The sequence below is a fragment of the Pollicipes pollicipes genome, unplaced genomic scaffold (assembly GCF_011947565.3).
Source record: "Pollicipes pollicipes isolate AB1234 unplaced genomic scaffold, Ppol_2.1 Scaffold_6756;HRSCAF=8007_pilon_pilon_pilon, whole genome shotgun sequence".
NCBI classification, from domain to species: Eukaryota; Metazoa; Arthropoda; class Thecostraca; order Pollicipedomorpha; family Pollicipedidae; genus Pollicipes; species Pollicipes pollicipes.
Genome location: NW_023596933.1, coordinates 29,872 through 50,858, shown reverse-complemented (window position 1 = coordinate 50,858; position 20,987 = coordinate 29,872). Strand labels below are relative to the sequence as shown.

Here is a 20,987-nt window from a genome sequence, read left to right as displayed (position 1 = left end):
CTCTCGCCGCCCGCCCTAGAGGACGGTGGAATCGAGGAGCGACCGCTGGAGGGCGGCGCCGACGCCGCCGGCTGCCTCTGACGGGACTCCCTCCCCTCACCTCTCGCCATGGGACTCCCTCCCCTCACCTCTCGCCGCCCCCGCCCTAGAGGACGGTGGCACCGAGGAGCGACCGCTGGAGGGCGGCGCCGCCGCCGCCTGCTGCCTCTCGGACGCAGACGCGCTCCGCCTGGCGCGGCTCGGGCTTCAGCTGGAGAAGGCGTTCGGAGGCGCGCGCGACGTCGAGTGGGCCGTGGCCGAGGTCAGTGACCCGTGACTGAGGTCAGGGATCTGTGATAGGGTCAAGGACCGCGCGACATATCCTGTCTCCTGCGATGTCTTGGAGGTGGGATGTTGGAGCGTGATTACGGCTGCGTTTGCCCCGACTGGGTTTTTTTCTATACGGTCTATGCACATTGGTATTTTACGATGTCTGTTAAAACTGAAAAGGCTGCATATATAGGTTTGTGGTAACTAAAGTACCATGGCGCCATAGGAGTGTTTAGAATCTGGGTAGATTAGCTCGAAAAGGCACTTTAAGCAGCCTTGATGCGTAAAAGTATCGTCTCGCAATGCCGTGTAAAGTTTCGGATCCGTCTTCGCTCAGTCTTCGATCGCACTCCGATGCGTGCGTGCATAGGGCTCTGCGCGTGTCAGAGCAGGCGCCGTGTCTGACCGGCCGGCCTCCCGACGCCGGGTGTGTTGACCTCCTGCCGCCGGCGCGTGGCCCGCAGGACACCCTGTACCTGCTGCAGTCCCGACCCGTGACGTCATTCACTGGCTGGACCGAGTTCGAGCTGACGCACGAGTGTGACTCAGCACTGCTCACCGATGAGGAATGTCTCACCACTGCCAACACCGGGTGAGAATACGCGTACGCGTGGCGTGATTCCGCGCGAACTCATGGGCCTGTTACACGGAAGAAAATGCCCGACAACCACGTGAGCATTACCTGCATGCCTGCTAAGATGCGCCAAGAACATGAAACTATTTGAGTAAATAGAGATGAGGGAAATCCCTCGCTCTTATGTGTGAATAGATTGCAGTTAGTTACGGCATAGACCTCTCGACTACTTTCTAAGTATGCAGAGGTTCTTGCGTGATAGACGCACAGTATCGCTGGCGTCTCGCTGCCTGCAGGCAAGGTAAGACCTTCGCTCTGGCAATAACGACGCAGGTAAGGCTCACCAATACCATGCGGTCCGCCGCGGCTGACAGTTCCCGCACGCACGGGCCTCGCGCCCCGCGTGTTAAAGCAGCGTCTCTGCGCCGCAGGGAGGTTCTGCCGCGCGCCCGGCGTGTTAAGGCAGCGTCTCTGCGCCGCAGGGAGGTTCTGCCGCGCCCCCCGCGTGTTAAAGCAGCGTCTCTGCGCCGCAGGGAGGTTCTGTCGCGCGTCCCGTGTGTTAAAGTAGCGTCTCTGCGCCGCAGGGAGGTTCTACCGCGCGTCCCGTGTGTTAAAGCAGCGTCTCTGCGCCGCAGGCAGGTTCTGCCGCGCCCCCCGCGTGTTAAAGTAGCGTCTCTGCGCCGCGGGGAGGTTCTGCCGCGCGCCCCGCGTGTTAAAGCAGCGTCTCTGCGTCGCAGGGAGGTTCTGCCGCGCGCCCCACGTGTTAAAGTAGCGTCTCTGCGCCGCAGGGAGGTTCTACGGCGCGTCCCGTGTGTTAAAGTAGCGTCTCTGCGCCGCAGGGAGGTTCTGCCGCGCGTTCCGTGTGTTAAAGTAGCGTCTCTGCGCCGCAAGGAGGTTCTGCCGCGCCCCCCGCGTGTTAAAGCAGCGTCTCTGCGCCGCAGAGAGGTTCTGCCGCGCGTCCCGTGTGTTAAAGTAGCGTCTCTGCGCCGCAGGGAGGTTCTGCCGCGCGTCCCGTGTGTTAAAGTAGCGTCTCTGCGCCGCAGGGAGGTTCTACCGCGCGCCGTCACTCCGCTCACCAGCAGCACAATGTGCTACGGTTTGTCGGTGGAGATGCAGAACTTGCGCAAGTACCTGACGAGCTCCGGCCTGCCGTGTCCGCCCTACGCCCGGCAGTACTGCGTCCTGTCACATCACCGCTTCGGGATGGACGTGACGAAGGTAGGCCGGCGCTCCTGCCGTCGACAGGCTGGGGGAGGTGCGCCGGCCAGCTGGGCTGTGAGGTTTGGCTCAGTGTGGTGGTAACCGTTTTGGTTCCTGATTGGGGCGCCTGGGACGCGACGTGCCCTTGACCTGGACGTGTCCTTGACCTGACGCGGGGTTTCCTTAAATTGACGTGCACTCAGCCTAACACACCCCTGACCTGCCACACCCATGATCTTCCGCACACCTGACCTGCCATACACCCGACCTTCTGCACAACTGGCCAGTCACACTCCTAATCTTCCACACACCTGATCTGCCATACACCTGACCTTTCGTACCCCTGACATGACACACAGCTGACCATTCCACATCCCTGACCCTCCGTGCCCCGAACCTGCCACACCGCTGACCTTCCGGACCCCTCACCCTTCGCACGCCTGAGCTGTCACACCTCTGACCTGAGGCCGACCCTCCCCGTCGCCAGACGTTCCTGTCGACGCTGCAGTCCTGGGAGGAGCATGACGCGGAGCGCACCATTCAGCTGACCATTCTCGGCCACCTGGAGGACTGGACCCGGCCGCGGAGAACGGCCGTCCACCGCTACGGCGTGCTTAGCTGGCACGCCAGGATGCACCAGATGATCTCCATGGCGGGGGTGGGTGCGGCCGTCGGGGCTCGGCCGCACGGGCGGCCGGCTGGCACCGGTCACAGACCACCCAGCCGGCCAGCTGCGGCCCTGCGGTCCGGGTGCAGATCCTCCGCCAGGCTGGCCACGTGACCTAGCTGGCCACGGAGCGCCTTACATTCGCCGGACATACGTTCATACGCGCATGTATGAATACACATGCGCATGCATGGATATATTTATACATAAATACGCACCTGCGCGCATACTTGAATGCGTGCATGCATGCAGATACACGCACACATGACGTGCGTGAAAAGTGCTTCTCATATCTCTCCAGCATTCTCCCTACGTCCACACTTGCACCCATTCATGCAGTTATACTCGTAATCACACGCGCAACCAGACAACCAGCAACCAGTGGACGCCCCACCCCTCGAGCGGACCCTTTGCTGCCCGCCGCCCAGAGTGGGGGCGTCACCAGCTGACCGCGCTGCTCCTCCCCGGCGCAGTTGACCTGGCACATCGCCGAGGACGTGCGCCGCGGCCAGCGCGACTTCGGCCGTCTGCGCCTGCGCACTGATGGTCTGACCACGGCGCAGCAGGCGCTGCGCCACGTCTGCCACGAGCTGCGCCACATGCAGCGCGTGATACAATGCCACCTGCTCAGTTCGACGTGGAGCCAGGCACCGCAGATGGCGCTGCTGCTGCTGCTGGCCGAGGACGGCGCGCGTGAGTGAGCGGCCGCAGCCGGGCGGCGCCGTAGCACCGGCGGCTGTTGATGCTGTTGGCCGAGGGCGGCGCTCGTGAGTGGGCGGCCACAGCCGGGCGGCGCCGTAGCGCCGGCGGCTGTTGCTGCTGTTGGCCGAGGGCGGCGCGCGTGAGTGAGCGGCCGCAGCCGGGCGGCGCCGTAGCGCCGGCGGCTGTTGCTGCTGCTGGCCGAGGACGGCGCTCGTGAGTGAGCGGCCGCAGCCGGGCGGCGCGGCTCCACGCGCCGCTCTGGCGGCTGCTACGCGGCGCCTGGCTGATGACGTCACTAGCTTGGCGTGCCTTCGACGGGGCGCGTGCAATTTGGCTTTAACTGACCCGGGCGTTCATGAATTCGTTGACTGATGACAGCGGATGCGGTGCGATGGCGGTTCACCTCAGATGTCGCTGCATTTTGGTTTTGGAAATCGTCTCCAGGCCGTGGAAACTTGCAGAATCTTGGATTGGAAAGGACTGACCCGTAGAAGTGAGGCAGACAGAGTTTCCGGTATCTCCATTTGGACATATCCAGCAACCTTGAACATCCTTTTGTGCAGCGTTCGCGGTTTAACGCCAAACACAAATGATGCTGTCGTTGTCCTTGGGACTTGACAACGTCCTCACCTGTTCAGGCTATGTAGTATGGTGGCATCACCTGCCTCCCACCCTAGCAAGAAGAGCGGGCCCCGCCGGGAATCGAACCCGAGATCTCTGGATACCCAGATGCGCACCGCACTACCTGCACCCCTATGAATGATGCCACTAAAGGCTTCAAATTAGGTAGCAGTTTTGAAACCTCTGGTTAATTGAGCGAAATTCGGCAGATCTCAACGCTTATGAAAGGCAGCACTGTGTGAGTACGGCTGCACTTACCAAGCCCAGTACCAAGTACAAGTACTGACCAAGTACCAAGCTCTGATACCCAAACGAGAAGTGCTCTGTTTGCACTGACCCACCAGCGTGGTGTTAGCCCGGACCAGAGCAGTCTAGCCCAACAGCCTTCCGATCATTGTAAACGCCATCTGAACACTAGATGCTTCTGAGGCAAACACGCCTGCATTTAGAAGTAAACAGACATCTGTAGGTGCGCCTTTGCAGCGCCGCCGCGCTACGCCCCTGTGTCCTGCCAGTCCACAATGGCCTTCAGCGCCGCCTCACCACGTCCCCGTGTCCTGCCAGTCCACAATGGCCTTCAGCGCCGCCGCACCATGTCCCCGTGTCCTGCCAGTCCACGATGGCCTTCAGCGCCGCCTCACCACGTCCCCGTGTCCTGCCAGTCCACAATTGCCTTCAGCGCCGCCTCACCACGTTGCTGTGTCCTGCCAGTCCACAGCAGCCTTACAGCGCCGCCTCACCACGTTGCTGTGTCCTGCCAGTCCACAGCGGCCTTACAGCGCCGCCTCACCACGTCCCCGTGTCCTGCCAGTCCACAATGGCCTTCAGCGCCGCCTCACCACGTCCCCGTGTCCTGCCAGTCCACAATGGCCTTCAGCGCCGCCTCACCACGTCCCCGTGTCCTGCCAGTCCACAATGGCCTTCAGCGCCGCCTCACCACGTCCCTGTGTCCTGCCAGTCCACAGCGGCCTTACAGCGCCGCCTCACCACGTCCCTGTGTCCTGCCAGTCCACAATGGCCTTCAGCGCCGCCTCACCACGTCCCCGTGTCCTGCCAGTCCACAATGGCCTTCAGCGCCGCCTCACCACGTCCCTGTGTCCTGCCAGTCCACAGCGGCCTTACAGCGCCGCCTCACCACGTCCCTGTGTCCTGCCAGTCCACAATGGCCTTCAGCGCCGCCTCACCACGTCCCCGTGTCCTGCCAGTCCACAATGGCCTTCAGCGCCGCCTCACCACGTCCCTGTGTCCTGCCAGTCCACAGCGGCCTTACAACGCCGCCTCACCACGTCCCTGTGTCCTGCCAGTCCACAATGGCCTTCAGCGCCGCCGCGCCACGTCCCTGTGTCCCGCCAGTCCACAATGGCCCGTGAAGCGAGCACCGCAGAGCCTGTCTTGTGGAGCGAGTGTTACAGCTGTGTCTTACGGTATGCAGACACATATTGTCTGTGTCATTCCAGTGTGCGGCCATCACTTGAGATTGGCATTCATAATGCCACTACTTTCCGTAACTGCATTTCTTCACTCGTCGGCTGGCGTAACAATTTCATTGCACATTTTCGGCAACGTTAACTACCGGCCATTTTCTACGTTTAGGTACCATTAAGGTAATTGTACATCTTGTACACTTTGTACCTTGAGGTACAGTTATGATCGATGTGACTTTTTACATTTTGTACCGCTCTTGTAACCGTGCATGCGTGTGGCTCTGGATTGCAGGTCCTTTCGACCAGGAGGTCTTCTCAGTGTTTGCCATGCTGCTCTCCTCCTGCAGTGGGGCTGTGTCTGCTGACGTTCCCAGCGCTCTGGAGGTGACGGCGCGCGGCCTCTGTCGCCTCTGGCGCGCGGCTTCTGTCGCCTCTAGCGCGCGGCTTCTGCCGCCTCTGGCGCGCAGCCTCTGTCGCCTCTGGCGCGCGGCTTCTGTCGCCTCTGGCGCGCAGCTTCTGTCGCCTCTGGCGCGCGGCTTCTGTCGCCTTTGGCCGGCTTCTAGTCAGGACCTGTCGTTGATCGTGGTTTCGCATAAGCCCGGCTTGCTTTGGCGCTTATAATACTCTTCCAGAGTTCGCTCTTTTAGTTCGATCGTTTGTTGATTCTCTTGATTTATTAAAAGATTCGAGCTGCGCTCTTGCTCAGGATGCCACATTTGCGTGTCGCATGGAGTCAGCGCTGTACAGTACCGGGGGGGGGGGGGGGGAGGAGGGGTACACAGGGCGCCTCTCCAGATTTTGCCTATTGCCTTGCTCCATGCATCTCTCTGCGTGGCATCGTTTCAGGCTGCTCATGTCCTCCATCCGGAGGTCACCTGACCGCTCTGAAAGCTGACCTAACCTGGGGTCACTAACTGGCGGGTGCTCACTGTCGCCAGCGCCTGGCCCGCCTGATCGCGTCCTCGAAGGACGCCGCAGCGTTCCTCTCGGCCTCGCAGGAGGACGGCCTGCACTGGCTGCGGCACCGTCACACCACCGTGGCCGCCTTCTTCGAGGACTTTCTCGCCACACACGGACACAGGGCCCTCAACGAGGTGGGTTCACCGGCGGCAGGCTCAGCACCGCGCATGAACACGCTCAGCTCTGTCAGCCCACAGGCTGTAGGAGTCGGCTACCTCTGGCCACGCATGCTGACAACGAGACGGTTGCATACAGGACTTAAGCGAATGTCGGATGACTGTCGAGGTCACAGCGAGGACGCAATGCAGTATCTCATTTGTTCACGTGAGCATGATGTACGAATGGGACACGAATCTGCCATTCACTGACTTAATGTCTTAATTTGAGCAAATTCGGGCTTTTCAGTTAGGTTATTGTATTACTTAAGTCCGCGTAGCTTGTCTGCCACGGCTGTATCGAATTTAACGTCAAACGCTGGCGCAGCACGAAGGCAGCTTATGATGAAAACTTGTCCCGCTTATCCAAAGGTGTTCTGGGTGTCCATGAAGGGCTGCTGATGACGGCTTGTGGACCGTAGCATTTGTTTTACTGCCACGCCCTTTTCACACGGCATGGAGCACGTCTGCACCGAAAGCACATCTTCCTCGGACGACATTGCCTTCAGCACCTCATTTGTGTGTAACAAACTCATCGCCATGACAAAGAAACATCGTTATCTTCAACCGCTATGTCACCATATGCCATCATCACGCAACGACGGGGCGCCGCTAGAACGCTTAGTCGGAGAAAACTCACAGCTCGCAAAAAAGTGATGGTTTCCTCTTTGGCTTTGTTCCTGCGCGTCACCGACTTCCTACCTGGCGGGATATCTAATCTCCTGCCTGCCGCGCTCCGCCGCAGCTGGAGCTACACACCACACCGTGGGCGCTGGACCCAGGCGCGCTGGTCGCCACACTGCAGACCATGGTGCGGAATCCGGACTCCCTGCGGAACACCAAGCAGGAGACGGACGTGCCACAGGCGCTGTCCCAGCTGACGGTTCCCCTCTCCGGCATGACCAGGTCATTGGTGATGGACACCATTCCAGACCATTGTTCTCGGCAACTCGTTTGCGGCCGATGCTGGGGTGAGGTCTCTCGCTTTGTCCGCATTGTGCTGAACGTGATAACACTGGTGTTTTGTCATGCATTCTTTGACATAGTTATGACGGTTATTACTAGGCATCACTAGTTATATCCAGGCGAGACTCCGGGAGCATCAGTACAGGTCTCTTGTGGGAAGTTACCGCAAATCACATTACATCACGGATTAGACGAGTGATGACGTTGGGGCTAAATGAATACATCTGCTTCTTATGCCATTTTGCGCACGATATATTTGACGCAAATCATAAACAGCACGTATTATACCACCACCAGTGAACAGTACTGCAGCCTGCAATACCATCCATCGACAAGTGGAGACAACCGAATGCTTCCGGGCTGTTGAACGCTGTCCAGGACGTAGGCTTTCTCTCCTATGAAGACACCGAAGCTTGCTTGCAGCGCGGGCTTTCCCGCGGCGGTCACGGCTTCTCTCGCCTCCGCCCTGTGCCGGCGCTGTTCAGGCTGCACCGCTTCCCTGCGGCGGTCACGGCCTCTCTCGCCTCCGCCCTGTGCCGCCGCTGTTCAGGGCTGCACCGCTTCCCTGCGGCGGTCACGGCCCCTCTCGCCCCCGCCCTGTGCCGGCGCTGTTCAGGGCTGCACCGCTTTCCTGCGGCGGTCACGGCCTCTCTCGCCTCCGCCCTGTGCCGGCGCTGTCCGTCAGATCGCCCCTCCCAACCACCGACCTGATGTGTGTCACCTTCCTCACTTCACTCGGCGTGTTTGACGCCTCACGTGGTCGGTTACGTCGTCGCCAACCAACAGAAGATGTGTGCACCGCATCATCATCGCATAATCTGGCCTGGACACGGGAGATGCTGCACCTCCGCACCCCACCGTGACCGGCCGTCCCGTTTCGTCCTGTCCCACAGGCGGCTGGTGTCCTTCGTGCTGCCTTACGCTCGTCGCGGCGTGGTCCAGCGCGAGCAGACCAAGTCGCTGCTGGTCCGGATGCTCCACCAGTTCAGGCTGGCCTTCAGGTAATGCCACTCCGCACCCCGAGAGACGAGTGCGGAGCGCGCCAAAGGTCACCAGGGCGTGTCTTAAGAGCCTGTCAGGTCTGCCGTCACTTCGTCGCAATCTACCTAACATAGGTCGTGACAATGAGGTCAATATATGACATGGGTTACGATCAGCCTGTAGCGGCCGCTATGTCATGATAATCTGTGACGGCCGCAGTCGAAAGCAGTTTGCGGCAGCCGCCGGGTACGTGACAGCCTGCGGTTCAGAGTCGGTGCAGTGCAGCCTATACGGGTGTCTGACGCGGCCCCTTGAGCCTATCGCCTAGTCCGTCCTTCTCAGCCTAAGGAGCCCGTCTGCCGCAGTCACCTCGTCAGAGCCAGCCTGTTACCGCCCACCGAGTGTATCCGCAGCGGCTTGTCTGCCGCGGTCCGCTGCGCGTCACAGCGCGTGCGTCTCACCGGCCCGTGTCGTGACGACAGACGCCTGGCGGAGCTGATGGTGCGGGAGAGCCGCCTGCCCGACTCCGACCTTGTCTTCTTCCTCACCCTCTACGAGATTCAGCGCCTGCTCGACACACGCTCACCGGCCATCGTTACCAAGTCAGTGCCGGCGCTGGCGGTGGAGATTCAGGGGCGCGGCTCAGCTGCAGCTGCTGTTGAGTGACGGAGTACAAACGGCAGCCGCGTTAGTTGCGATGGAACCGCGCCTCATCAGTCCGCCGGACAAACTGCGAACATCTTGCGCTGACACTAGCTAGCAATAATGCACATCTGTTTACTTACTGTGTCCAAGCCACGAATAGGTTCATGATGTGAAATCCTTTCTGTCTGGCGGGCGCCAAGCCACGTTACTTCTGAGCTCGGGACCGATCCCCCGCCGCCGCCGCCAGGGCGCTGCGCCGTCGCCGTCTGTTCCCGAAGCTGGACCGCATGCGCTTCCCCGAGATGATCTACGGCGTGCCGCGCCCCCTGGCGGCACAGAGCTCGAGCCAGGGCACCGCCGGCCACCTGGCGGTGACCGGCACGCCCGTCTGCCAGGGCCGCGTGCAGGGCACGGCCCGCGTGGTGCGCGATCTCGCCCAGGCCATCGAGATTCAGGTGCAAAGTTCACCGCTGGATGTGGGCATCGACATCAATGGGGGGGGGGGGATTGATTATATGTGGCGGCCACTTGTAAGAATTATTTAATATGCAAGTTTTCTGTCCGCCGGGTTTGTGAACCACTTGCTTGAGCATGACGTGATCAGGTGGTCGAAAGCTGAGTGCAAAAACATTATAAGCATCACAAACGTAATGATGGAACCACCTTCACAAACGGTTGTCTCCAAGGAACACGTTTTTCCCTGCCTTAGAACGACGACATTCTGATCACGCACGCCACGGACATCGGCTGGAGCCCGTACTTCCCGGTGCTGAGCGGCGTGGTAACCGAGCTGGGCGGTCTGATCTCACACGGCGCGGTGGTGGCGCGCGAGTACGGTCTGCCCTGCGTGGTGGGAGCCACCGGAGCCACCGACCTGATTCAGTCCGGTCAGTACGGGTGCCCTGGGTGGTTCCCTGGAGCGAACTTGAGCCCGGTGGGGCGATGGTTCCCTGGAGCGAACTTGAGCCCGGTGGGCGATGGTTCCCTGGGTGGTTCCCTGGAGCGAACTTGAGCCCGGCGGGGCGATGGTTCCCTGGGTGGTTCCCTGAGCGAACTTGAGCCCGGTGGGGCGATGGTTCCCTGGGTGGTTCCCTGGAGCGAACTTGAGCCCGATGGGGCGATGGTTCCGTGCTACGCATGTTTTGTGTCCTACCGTTTATGGAGTCCCCAGTGGGAGGCAGGAGGGAGTGAGCCTCATCAGTTTGTGAAATGTTGACGTAAAAACTGAGGCCACCGCGGAACTGGCGGCACGCCAAGCACGATTCCGGCCGAGAGCTCGGGGCACGGAGTTTATCAGTGACAGTTCTCTGACTGTGTGTTTAGCAGATCTCTGACTGTGAGCTTGGGCATGTTTGAAACAGCGTCTTTGTTAGGGATGTGGTTTTCTATTCGTGGTGGTGGGGGGGAGGGGGGGGGGAGATTGGAGGGGGTTGACTGGGGGAGGTCAGCCACTGAACTTGGGCTCCATCCCCAAACTTTGGGAAGTGCGTGGGCCAAATCTGGGGAAAATCTGTTTGCTGCTATGCCTTGGGGTAGTTTGAGCCATTTTTCACTGTTCACACCCCAGCACATTTTGTAGAAATATGCCCCTGGTGCTACTTTTAAAGGGAAAGTTTGACATTTGAAGGCATTGAAGTAAGCACCAGACATGGCGAAGCAAGCCCACCTATAGCTGTTGATAAACTTAAGTAGAAAAGGAAAATGACAATCCTATGTTATTATCCTCAGAGGAAAATGCCGAGGATTGTTTTAATCGAGGATAGTGCCGAGAATTGTTCTGTTTGAGGATAAAACCGACGATTGTTCTGATCGAGGATAATTCCGACAATTGTTCTGATCGAGGATAATTCCGAGGATTCTTCTGATCGAGGATAATACCAGGATTGTTCTGATCGAGGATAATGCCGAGGATTGTTCTGACCAAAGATAATGCAGAGGATTGTTCTGATCGAGGAAAATACTGAGGACTGTTCTGATCGAGGATAATACCGAGGATTGTTCTGATCGAGGATAATACCGAGGATTGTTCTGGTCAGGGACAATACGGGGGATTTTTCTGCTTGAGGATGATACCAAGAATGGACAAAATGTTTTTTGTGACCATCCGTCGGGCTTAGAACCTTGGCTCGATGACGTCAGAACCCAATTAGGGATCTGATCCGGGTCAACAACTGGACCGTTTATTTGTCAAGTGACACGACGCCGTTTGCTCATGAAATGCTGCCTGTTGTGGAGTCAAATAACACCCATCGTCTCTGCTCCGCAGGCGACATCGTCATCCTGGATGGGACACTGGGCACGATCACGCGCCTCCAGCCGTCCAGTGACGCACCAGAGTCCGTCGCAGAGGTCCCAGATTCCGCCACAGAGTCCAGTGACCCATCAGAGTCCGCCGCATGGGCTCTGTAGGGTGGCGTCCCGGGCCGTGATCGGCTCAGTAGGATGGCCCCCCCCCCGGCCGTGATCGGCTCAGTAGGATGGCGTCCCCGGCCGTGATCGGCTCAGTAGGATGGCGTCCCCGGCCGTGATCGGCTCAGTAGGATGGCGTCCCCGGCCGTGATCGGCTCAGTAGGATGGCGTCCCCGGCCGTGATCGGCTCAGTAGGATGGCGCCCCCGGCCGTGATCGGCTCAGTAGGATGCCCCCCCCCCCGGCCGTGATCGGCTCAGTAGGATGGCCCCCCCCCCCCCGGCCGTGATCGGCTCAGTAGGATGGCGTCTCCGGCCGTGACCTGGCGGGCGCACCGTCGGATGGTGCTGCGCTGTCGGCCGGCGCATGGGGCGGGGATCAGGGGCGACCCTGGCTCCCGTGCACAGACGTTGGTTTGATCCCACGTCAAGATCACAATGAGGCTCTAGCGCTACTGATTTCACTGTTGATTTCGCTCCAGATCATGCAACAAATGAGGGCATGGATCGGGCTATCCGCATCGGCACAGGAAAACCTGATGATTATTGCGATGCCTTCAATGCAACATACTTATGATCATCATACACGGTGCTGAACAGTGACTGGAATGCTGGTGATGTCTGCGATGAAAACATAGAACACAACATACAAGTTTAACCACTCTTCAGCATCGGTTCACAGCGCAACGAGATATTGTTCAGAACAATACATTTATTCCGCGTGAGTGACTCAACCGGTGGCGTGGTCAGGGTTTTCAGAGTGCTCAGAACTGGAGGGGGGGGGGGGGGGGGGAGCGGAGGGACGAGCGGAGCTCCTTGCATAAAACAAGCTAAACCCAGCGATTTCCACATATGGCACGGAAGTCCCCGGCTTTGTAGAATCGTATTCCGACGTTTTGGGAGCGGGGGTGACGTTTCCCCGCTGGCCACCTCGTGGCCAAGCCTATGCGAACGACAACAACGTACTTCGAAAGTGGAGCTCAGCACGCACGCACGCGCACACGCACGCACGCACGCACGCACGCACGCACGCACGCACGCACGCTCACACACACACACACACACACACACACACACACACACACACACACACACACACACACACACACACATTCAATATTTACCAGCCAAACGTAGCGAAATATGAATATGTGAGGCTCTTCGGGTGATATGAATCAGGATAGTGCAGAAAACGCGCCAAGTAATGAAGTAATCAGTCATCGGTCGGTGGCCTGTTCCCTGAAGAAAAAAAAACCGAATGCCATCTCATCGTCTCCAAGCGACCGGGCTTCTGGTCTGGCTTCAAACGTTGCAGCTGGCCTTACCCCGCCACCTCCTCGATATCGCTGGCGCCGCTGAGGCTCTCGTCGCTGCGGTACTCGAGGCCGTGCGGGCCGCGGGACGAGTACTCCTCCATCATGGGCAGCCGCAGCATGAACGGCTTGGGCTTGCGCAGCAGGTAGGCCTGAGCGGCGACGGTGGCGCCGCCCGCGGCGTCCAACCGTACCACGGACTCGGCACACCGCTCGTAGTGTCTCGGCACGCCTTCGAACCGGTCCAGCCAAGCCAGCTTGGCGACGTCGACCGCGTACAGTTCGCCGCGCACGCGGTGGCCCTGGCCCGGCGCGTCCACGAGGTACGGGATGTTGTACCTGGGGGACGGGGGCGCGGTGAAAGTAATGGGATGCGAAGAGAGACGGAACAGCCAGCGAAGAGAGCCGCCGTGGTAACGTCGACGCGCGGAATGAGCCACATCTTGAAAAGAAATTCAACAGAGAGACGAGTCAGGACCCAGAGAGCGCCATGTGACAGGCAATAGGGGGGAATTCAGATATAAGCAAGAGATAAGGACGCTAGATACAATGGCTGAGTGGTGTCGCGAGAGGCCGGAGCTCCCCCTCCCCAGCCATGCCGCTGTCGTGCTCCTGCCGCACCCCACAGGCCCCACCTGGAGGCGATAACCAGTGGGAGGCGCCGCTCGGTGACGGCTGGTGCCACTAGACGAGCCAGACCCGTCTGCTCATCCATCAGCAGGCGGTGGTTCGGCTCCCCCGCCTTCAGTGTGCCGTACACGAAGACCAGAGCGCCGTCCATTGAGAGCCTGAAACATCGGAACGCCGGACCTCGCCGTCACGCATCAGTGACAAAGGTCCGTTTGTGCCGACGTCGATCAGTTACAGCTGACAACGACCTCCAGCACCGGCACGGAAGAAGCGTAGCGCTGGTACAAAACGTTAGCGTAGCGCTGGTACAAAACGTTAGCGTAGCGCTGGTACAAAACGTTAGCGTAGCGCTGGTACAAAACGTTAGCGTAGCGCTGGTACAAAACGTTAACACCGTAATGTGGACCCAAAAATATTCACAATTTATGTCCCATTTATGTCTTGATTGCGCTGTAGTAACACTACCCAGTGCTATTGTGAGACGTAACTGATCGTGAGGTTTAACTGGAATATATTTTCTAAAACATGCCCCAAGCGTGGGACAACTCCCTTTAGGATCAACTTCGCTAGATGCGCGCAAAAACGCCACCAACCGCAGCCAACATCAATGCATGTAGACTACGGTGAGACAGGGGATGAGCTAAACTGAATTTGGCTTAGATATACTGATCATTTTGCAGAATGCAGTGAGGTTGCTCGCTTTTAAATAACACCTAACCATAGAATTTCACCCCAAACAGCTCTCAAAAACACCGACACATGTCAGCAGTCTTTAACCCCTGGCCATTAGGTGAGTAGAAGCAAATGACGTGCTGACGGGACAGTCCAATGTGGCAGCGGGCTGCGGTACCTACCACGCTCGAGCGCCTCCCCCCAACACCGTTGCCGCCCCGACGCCACTGGACGGGGCGATCGCCATCAGTCAGCCTGACCTTGGGGGGGGGGGGGGGGGGCGTGCGGTAGAGGTGCAGAATTTTGCGAGTACGGGTACAGACTACAAAATAGATGTGACGGCGGCCCATTGACACAAAACAGCGAAAGGCGCAACCGACGATTTTTTACATGCTTTTGTACTCACATCGAAGTTACGGCCAGGGTTGTCGTTTTCTAAAATTGGTGGAGTGAGGCTGAGCTGATTAAGTGGCAAATAGCCTAACCAGAAGACCGCATTTCCCCCGGAATTCGCTGACCATTGTTGAGGTCCCCATTTACAATAGTAAAAGAAGGCCTTTACTTTATCTTTAGGCTTAGGTCTATGTTTTAAATGTTTAACCAATCCCAAAATTATGTTGGTACTGAGGAATGGCTTCCTATTCGAAGCCAATGTGAAGCTGCATTTTTTAAAAACATGTTAGAATGGGATGTAAGTCACACAAAATCTTAGTGAACCGACCAGCTGTGGTCAACGAACGAAATGTCGTTATTCGTCCACCAGTAGCTGCTCCAAGCGCAAAAAGACAGCCTCATGCAGAACGCCATGACCTGACAGGTGCAGACGAGAGGTTCTACAAATCATTCTACATCTTGGTTCTACATCTTGAAAATCACTCGGTGCAGTTCACAGACCTGCCCATCTTAAAACCTAAATCACTCTGGTTTCTAAGCTAAACGCCCGAAAAATTGTGCAGACTTTTTCGGAGAGACTATTTCAAGGTCACCCAGACATCCATGTCTCAATGATAACATGATCAAAATCCGGCCGTTGCAGTGGCCATGTGGCAATCAGGGCCAAGTAAAATGGAATTATCGCTTCATTTACGCCTGGAGTTCGTGAGCACGACTCACAGATAAAGCGGCGATCAACTGGCTCTAAATCAATGCTGTGCAAGGTACCATAACGCAATCCGATAATGACGATTGGGGAGCATGCTTACTAACGGATAAATTGTGCTGTCTAAAGCATCATTTTCCACTCAAAAGTGCACGAATGGTTGTAAGCAAGCTTATTTCATCATATCTGGCGGTTGCCTCAATACCAATAAATGTTGAACATTCCCTTTGAAGCGAATGGGAGCAGGTATAGCCATGCGAGTACAATATACATGGTGGATGTATGTGAGATAGTTTTTCTCTGCCACCTGTAAATCCCATACTATGTGTGTGTGTGTGTGTGTGTGTGTGTGTGTGTGTGTGTGTGTGTGTGTGTGTGTGTGTGTGTGTGTGTGTGTGTGTGTGTGTGTGTGTGTATGTGTGTGTGTGTGTGTGTGTGTGTGTGTGTGTGTGTGTGTGTGTGTGTGTGTGTGTGTGTGTGTGTGTGTGTATGTGTGTGTGTGTGTGTGTGTGTGTGTGTGTGTGTGTGTGTGTGTGTGTGTGTGTGTGTGTGTGTGTGTGTGTGTGTGTGTGTGTGTGTGTATGTGTGTGTGTGTGTGTGTGTGTGTGTGTGTGTGTGTGTGTGTGTGTGTGTGCGTGTGCGTGTGCGTGTGTGTGTGTGTGCGTATGCGTCTCCGTCCGCACTGCGCCTGTGTATGCGTCTTGGGGACTTCACGACCCACTCAGCAGCTGAGGATACATGCCTTTGGCTGCTTCTCAACATGGCAGGAAGGGCATGCACACTGGAACGAGGCACACAACACCTCGAGCTGCACTCAAGGTCAACTGGCGGTCTGAACGGGCCTCCCGGACATGTCGGAAGGCCTATTTGTATGCGCCAAACCTTCAGGAGGCCTACGTTGTGAGCACCTTTTTTGCAGCGGCGGACAGCTTTCAACTGGCCGGGATTCAGATGGTCATGCTCCACACAAGGCCGCAGGGGGTTTTCATAGGTTCCATGGTTCACAAGCCCACGCAGTTTATGCTCAGGATGCTTACGTCAAGAAGGCATGCGTTTAGAAAGCCTACGTTCCGGATCTTTACTTTCTGAATGGCTGTGCTGAGCAAGGTAAAACATACCGGTTAAAACAAAGTTCAGTAGAAGGACTGCAAGATAAAACTAGAAATGCACTAGATATGCAATTAAGACTAAATTTAAAGTTCACTGTGACCATTTCGCAGCCGGTAATTAAAACTAGCGTGGTGCAGGTGCTGCAATGAACACGAATTTAAAATTGAAAACAATGCTATGCCCATAATTTTTTCAGGAAGCTCCCGAGGCGTTGTACACTGCATTACACTTCTTGCGTCGATGCAATGGACACCGCCTGACATAGCAGTGGGCGCAAAATGGCCGCTGCAGTCCAGGCCCTCATAAAACTGAAATACCATACCGAAGAAACACGGACAACCTAACGGGCGCGGAATGGTAACTGTGGTCGATGCGCCCATAAAACCGAAATGCTACACTTTACCACACACGCACGCGACGGCGCACGCACACACACACACACACACACACACACACACACACACACACACACACACACACACACACACGTTACGTTTAACACACACATACACACGCACACACACACACACACACACACACACACACACAGAAATCACCCCCCCCCCCCCCAAACATACATTACATACTCGTACCACTCATACTCTCATACATACTCGTACTCGCCAACATCTGTATAATCACTGGGATATGGAGCCTTCGCGACGTGCTAGAAGTCAGATGTTGTTATGACTGTGACGTGGTTTCAACATGCAAGTGCCAGTGCAGTTGCACAGGGTATTGTAACAGCGAGTCATGACTCACTGCTGGAAAACCCTGCGCATTATCTGAGCCTGGATATGGTGCATTGTGCATGAAAAGCTCTGCTGCAGGGTGTTTGACCGCTTAGAGAAAATCGTTAAATACTGGGTAGCGGTTATAGGGGTTTTGCATTTTGTTGTTGCTTTTTTGTCCTATGACTGTTTAATAGAACGAACGACGACCTTGCTGGGACGGTAACTCGCAGCTAATGAAATGGGACCTTGCTGCATCACGACTGACAGGAGATTGCTCCGAGGCGTCACTCCGGCTCGACTCCGGAGGCGTCACTAGGCAGCCATTGCGTTTCTGTGTACCCCGATGCGTACCCCTGATGCACACCAAGCTCCCTGAGAAGTCATCAGAACTACCAGCGAGACAGGGTCCAAGTCCGCATAGGAACTTGGAGTGAGCCTTAGCCGCAGGCGTGCGCTGCGGAGTACCAAATTGGCCTGGCTTCCGTCACCAATGGAGTGTTTGTTAATTCTATTCTGATTGGACGCGCCTCGTCCCTGGCGTGGTGCTCGCTGCCCTGTTTACGATCACTCTGGCCATTTATTCTGACAGTGCCCGTGTCGTCAGCCAGTACCAGACCAGCCATCGGCTAGCGCACGTCGCACTCGTCGTGCTCCCCTCGGGCCTCCTCCTGTCAAAGCTCGAGGACACCGCCCTCCGAGAGGACCGCAGGGCTCCCGTTCCATCAGCACACGCCTCTTGCGATCATCATGCGTGATCTGCTCGCCTTGTCTCTGCTGGCCGTGGTGGCGGTCAGCTCCGGGCTGAATGAGGAGCTCGAGCTTCGCCAGCTCCTGCTCTCGCGGCCGGAGCGCATGGTCCGACCGGTGAGCGCCTACAACGACAGCACCAACATCATCGTCGGCTTGATGACGACAGACGTCGAAGTGGACGAGCGCCGCAACACGGCCACCGTCAGCGGCTGGCTGCACATCGAGTGGGAGAGCCCTGCGCTCGCCTGGACCGACTTCCCGGCCGCCGACGACGTTAGCCGCACGCGCCTGCCGCTCTCCGAGATGTGGTCGCCCGACCTTCTGCCGTACAACATGGTGCCTTCGGCGGGCGCCGAGTGGCTGCGCGTCACGCCGGTGGTGATCTGGCCCGGCGGACGCGTCCTGGTCGTCCCGATGGTGACCTTCACCGTCCGCTGCAGCCGCACCGTCACTGACGACTCGGACCAGCTCAGCTGCCCCATCAAGATCGGCTCGTGGACGCACAGCGTGGAGGAGCTGGATCTGCAGCCGACCGCCGACACCGTCGACGTCTCCAACATGGCGGCCAACGGCGCCTGGAAGGTGGCCAGCTCGTCGGTGGTGCGAGAGGCGAAGATGTACGACTGCTGTCCGGAGGAGTACGTCTCGCTCAACATAGAGCTTGTCCTGCGTCCGCAGCGCTGCTAGCCGTGTCGTCGGGCCGCCGCAGCTCCGCCAGACGACAGGGCCGAGCAGGCAGCGGCTGAGGCTCGGGTCCGGCTCAAGACGCCACGTTTACCGAGCAGTGTCAACTAGAGTGGAACAGAATGGCTTTGACCGTTGCCGAGCGAAGATGATGCGCACGTTGTGTGTCTTCTGCACAGCTGCTCGCCGCTTTGTAAGTCTTTTGGTGATTAAATAAATACTTGCGATGCCGCTCCACATTCCACGTGCTTCGCATGAGGGTTGTACGTTGTGGCGACACAATACAATAATTATGGTAAAATTTGGAGGCTGTCTGTCAGGCATGTGCCTGTAAAATTTACAAAAGTATAAAGATTTTAACATGAAAAATAGCAGGACGCACATTCGACATGCAGTGACGATGCAGTGATGGCCGCATTGTGCTAGCACAATTAGTAAGCATACATTTCTCAGCTGGGAAGAACTTAATGCACAATAGCCATGCAATGACAATTCAGTGAGGTCCGTATTGAGTGTCATCAGCTGCCACAGTAAGATCCAACTATTCCCTTTCTATTTATGGGAAGTTTCGAGTCTTGGTTGAGCATTATTCCCTTAAGTTGGTTTTTACGAGTTCATGAAACTTCCGCAATATTTTATCAGCATTGGCATACCAGGAAGAGCATTAACACGCGCCCGGATGACCGGTTGGATACCCTTCACTCGGGTGAGGTCAATTTGACCCCCTTGAGATCTCAAGAACTAAAAGAGCTAGAGAACCCGAATTTACAGGGCGTTTGACCTGTGATCTCACTTGGGCTTCAGTTTGAGGTTCCTAGGTCATGACCATCGGGCTGAATAAGGTATCAGAAGGTCCAACTCGAGGTTGGTCTCCAAAGGACTCCTGGAACCTAAAAACTGCTCTAAGCAAGAAGTCACATACTCATCCAAGGTCAGTGACCTCGTTTGTCCATCTGAAGGTCATGGTGACCAAAAACAAGCAAGGATGCTTTGAGTTTTGCGTTTGGATAAGCGACAGAGATTACGCTCGGCAGTATGTTCCTAAAAACAAAATGTTGACCTGCGTCATTCTAGGGCAGTGACTTATTCTAACCTTTAAGAAGTCTATGGAAGGTGTATAAGGCGGTTTCTGCTGTCAATAAATTGGAAATGAGCACCAGAAACTACCCCATACAGCAAGCTCCGGAGCAATAAGACAGGTTGATTTTGACCTTGGGCTGACTTGCATGCTTGACCTTAGGTCAATGCAATTTGTAATTCAATTGTTATGTTTCCTAAGAAAGCATCTCAGAGGCGTATGGCTTTGTTCAACACTCTGTTGTTGGATCAAATTGAACAATTCCCTAGAAATTACCTTCGCTGAAATCATGGCCTGCCTTTGACCTGCCATGGGTCAGCGACCTTACAGGTACGTCTAAAGTTGTGGTGCCAGACGAACCGCTAATCGATTACCTACAGCTATGCACAATTTGGCGTAATTGCGCATCGTCGTTCGGAAACCATTGCGGAAAAACCTTCGGGGGTGGGGGTCAATTTGACTCCTCACCCGAGCGCGCCTTACATCTTAATCACATCTTAACGCCCCACCACCCAAGAAAAGAGAAGAAAACTACAACCTCCTGCATGTAAGGACAATCTCTATTAAAGCTTTCACGAATGGAACCAAAACCCATTGAACTTGCCTTATGTCGAAAAGTGTTTCCCCATATTACACCGCATCAATCACCTGTGGGGTACGTAAACCTTCGTGAACTTACCTAGCTGAGTTGAAAGGTTCGAACCTTGGAAAAGTTTATTTCTAACGAAAATTGAGATTTGTTCTTTGAACCCTCACAGGCAGTTACATGTACAGAGATGGACATTCTGGTTTGCATTTATTTGAGTTATGTAGTGAATTGCCACAATACGACACGCAAATTTTTCTTCTTCAGAGATCCGATAAAATACAAGCCATGAAAACCAAAACAGGTTGGCGGAAAAAACAACGAAGACAGGTAAACGTTGCACGCTACACACTGGAGAAGGCATACAATATGCGCGTAATATCACAGAGCACCCTCGTGGTGTACCTCTATAATATCCAAAACAACTCTATTTTTAGTTTGATTTTCCTCACTGTACACCTGAAGTGCGATTGGAAATGTCCATGAAGTGCATCGATACAAATTTCTGCCACAAGCCGTTGCCAAAAAGCAATCAAAACTCCCTGTTACTGATGATAACTTGAATTCATAGGTAGAATGTCAGAATGACAGATAGATAAAATGTTGACGCTACCAATTTCAGAAATAAGATATTCATAAGGCCCACGGGTCTGAAGACATGAAACATCGCCAAAGAAGTCAGTTACAGTAGGGCGAATACCGTAAAAATGTTTGCAACTT

General features: G+C 56.1%; 3 protein-coding genes across 3 annotated transcripts; 2 read left to right on the top strand and 1 right to left on the bottom strand.

Annotated features, from left to right (window-relative positions):
* Window positions 1-149: 149 nt before the first annotated feature.
* LOC119108829 (putative phosphoenolpyruvate synthase) lies at window positions 150-12,335 on the top strand (the record flags this gene model as incomplete). The annotated part of the gene is given in 13 exon segments (XM_037232374.1): window positions 150-301; window positions 774-901; window positions 1,927-2,101; window positions 2,571-2,741; window positions 3,224-3,443; window positions 5,790-5,881; window positions 6,436-6,591; window positions 7,358-7,518; window positions 8,472-8,579; window positions 9,042-9,161; window positions 9,452-9,659; window positions 9,914-10,091; window positions 11,471-12,335. Coding segments are annotated over 13 exon segments (2,012 nt in total), but the record flags the coding sequence as incomplete, so codon positions are not given.
* A 433-nt stretch (window positions 12,336-12,768) lies between these two features.
* LOC119108828 (gamma-glutamylaminecyclotransferase) lies at window positions 12,769-14,441 on the bottom strand. Its single transcript, XM_037232373.1, has 3 exons — window positions 14,409-14,441; window positions 13,560-13,712; window positions 12,769-13,263 (listed from the first exon to the last, which is right to left on the bottom strand). Exons 2-3 carry the CDS (start codon window positions 13,703-13,705, stop codon window positions 12,933-12,935), a joined length of 477 nt encoding a protein of 158 aa, XP_037088268.1. The 5' UTR covers window positions 13,706-13,712; window positions 14,409-14,441; the 3' UTR covers window positions 12,769-12,932.
* A 3,333-nt stretch (window positions 14,442-17,774) lies between these two features.
* LOC119108826 (acetylcholine receptor subunit alpha-type acr-16) lies at window positions 17,775-18,896 on the top strand. The gene has a single exon (XM_037232371.1). It carries the CDS (start codon window positions 17,917-17,919, stop codon window positions 18,604-18,606), a length of 690 nt encoding a protein of 229 aa, XP_037088266.1. The 5' UTR covers window positions 17,775-17,916; the 3' UTR covers window positions 18,607-18,896.
* Window positions 18,897-20,987: the final 2,091 nt, after the last annotated feature.

What these genes read in the sequence shown, in the direction of transcription:
- LOC119108828 (XM_037232373.1), bottom strand. Translation starts at nt 13,705, where the DNA reads ATGGACGGCGCTCTGGTCTTCGTGTACGGCACACTGAAGGCGGGGGAG. An exon ending in CCACTGGTTATCGCCTCCAG is followed by an intron (nt 13,264 to 13,559) that starts GTGGGGCCTGTG and finishes CCCGTCCCCCAG; the next exon opens with GTACAACATCCCGTACCTCG.
- LOC119108826 (XM_037232371.1), top strand. Translation starts at nt 17,917, where the DNA reads ATGCGTGATCTGCTCGCCTTGTCTCTGCTGGCCGTGGTGGCGGTCAGC.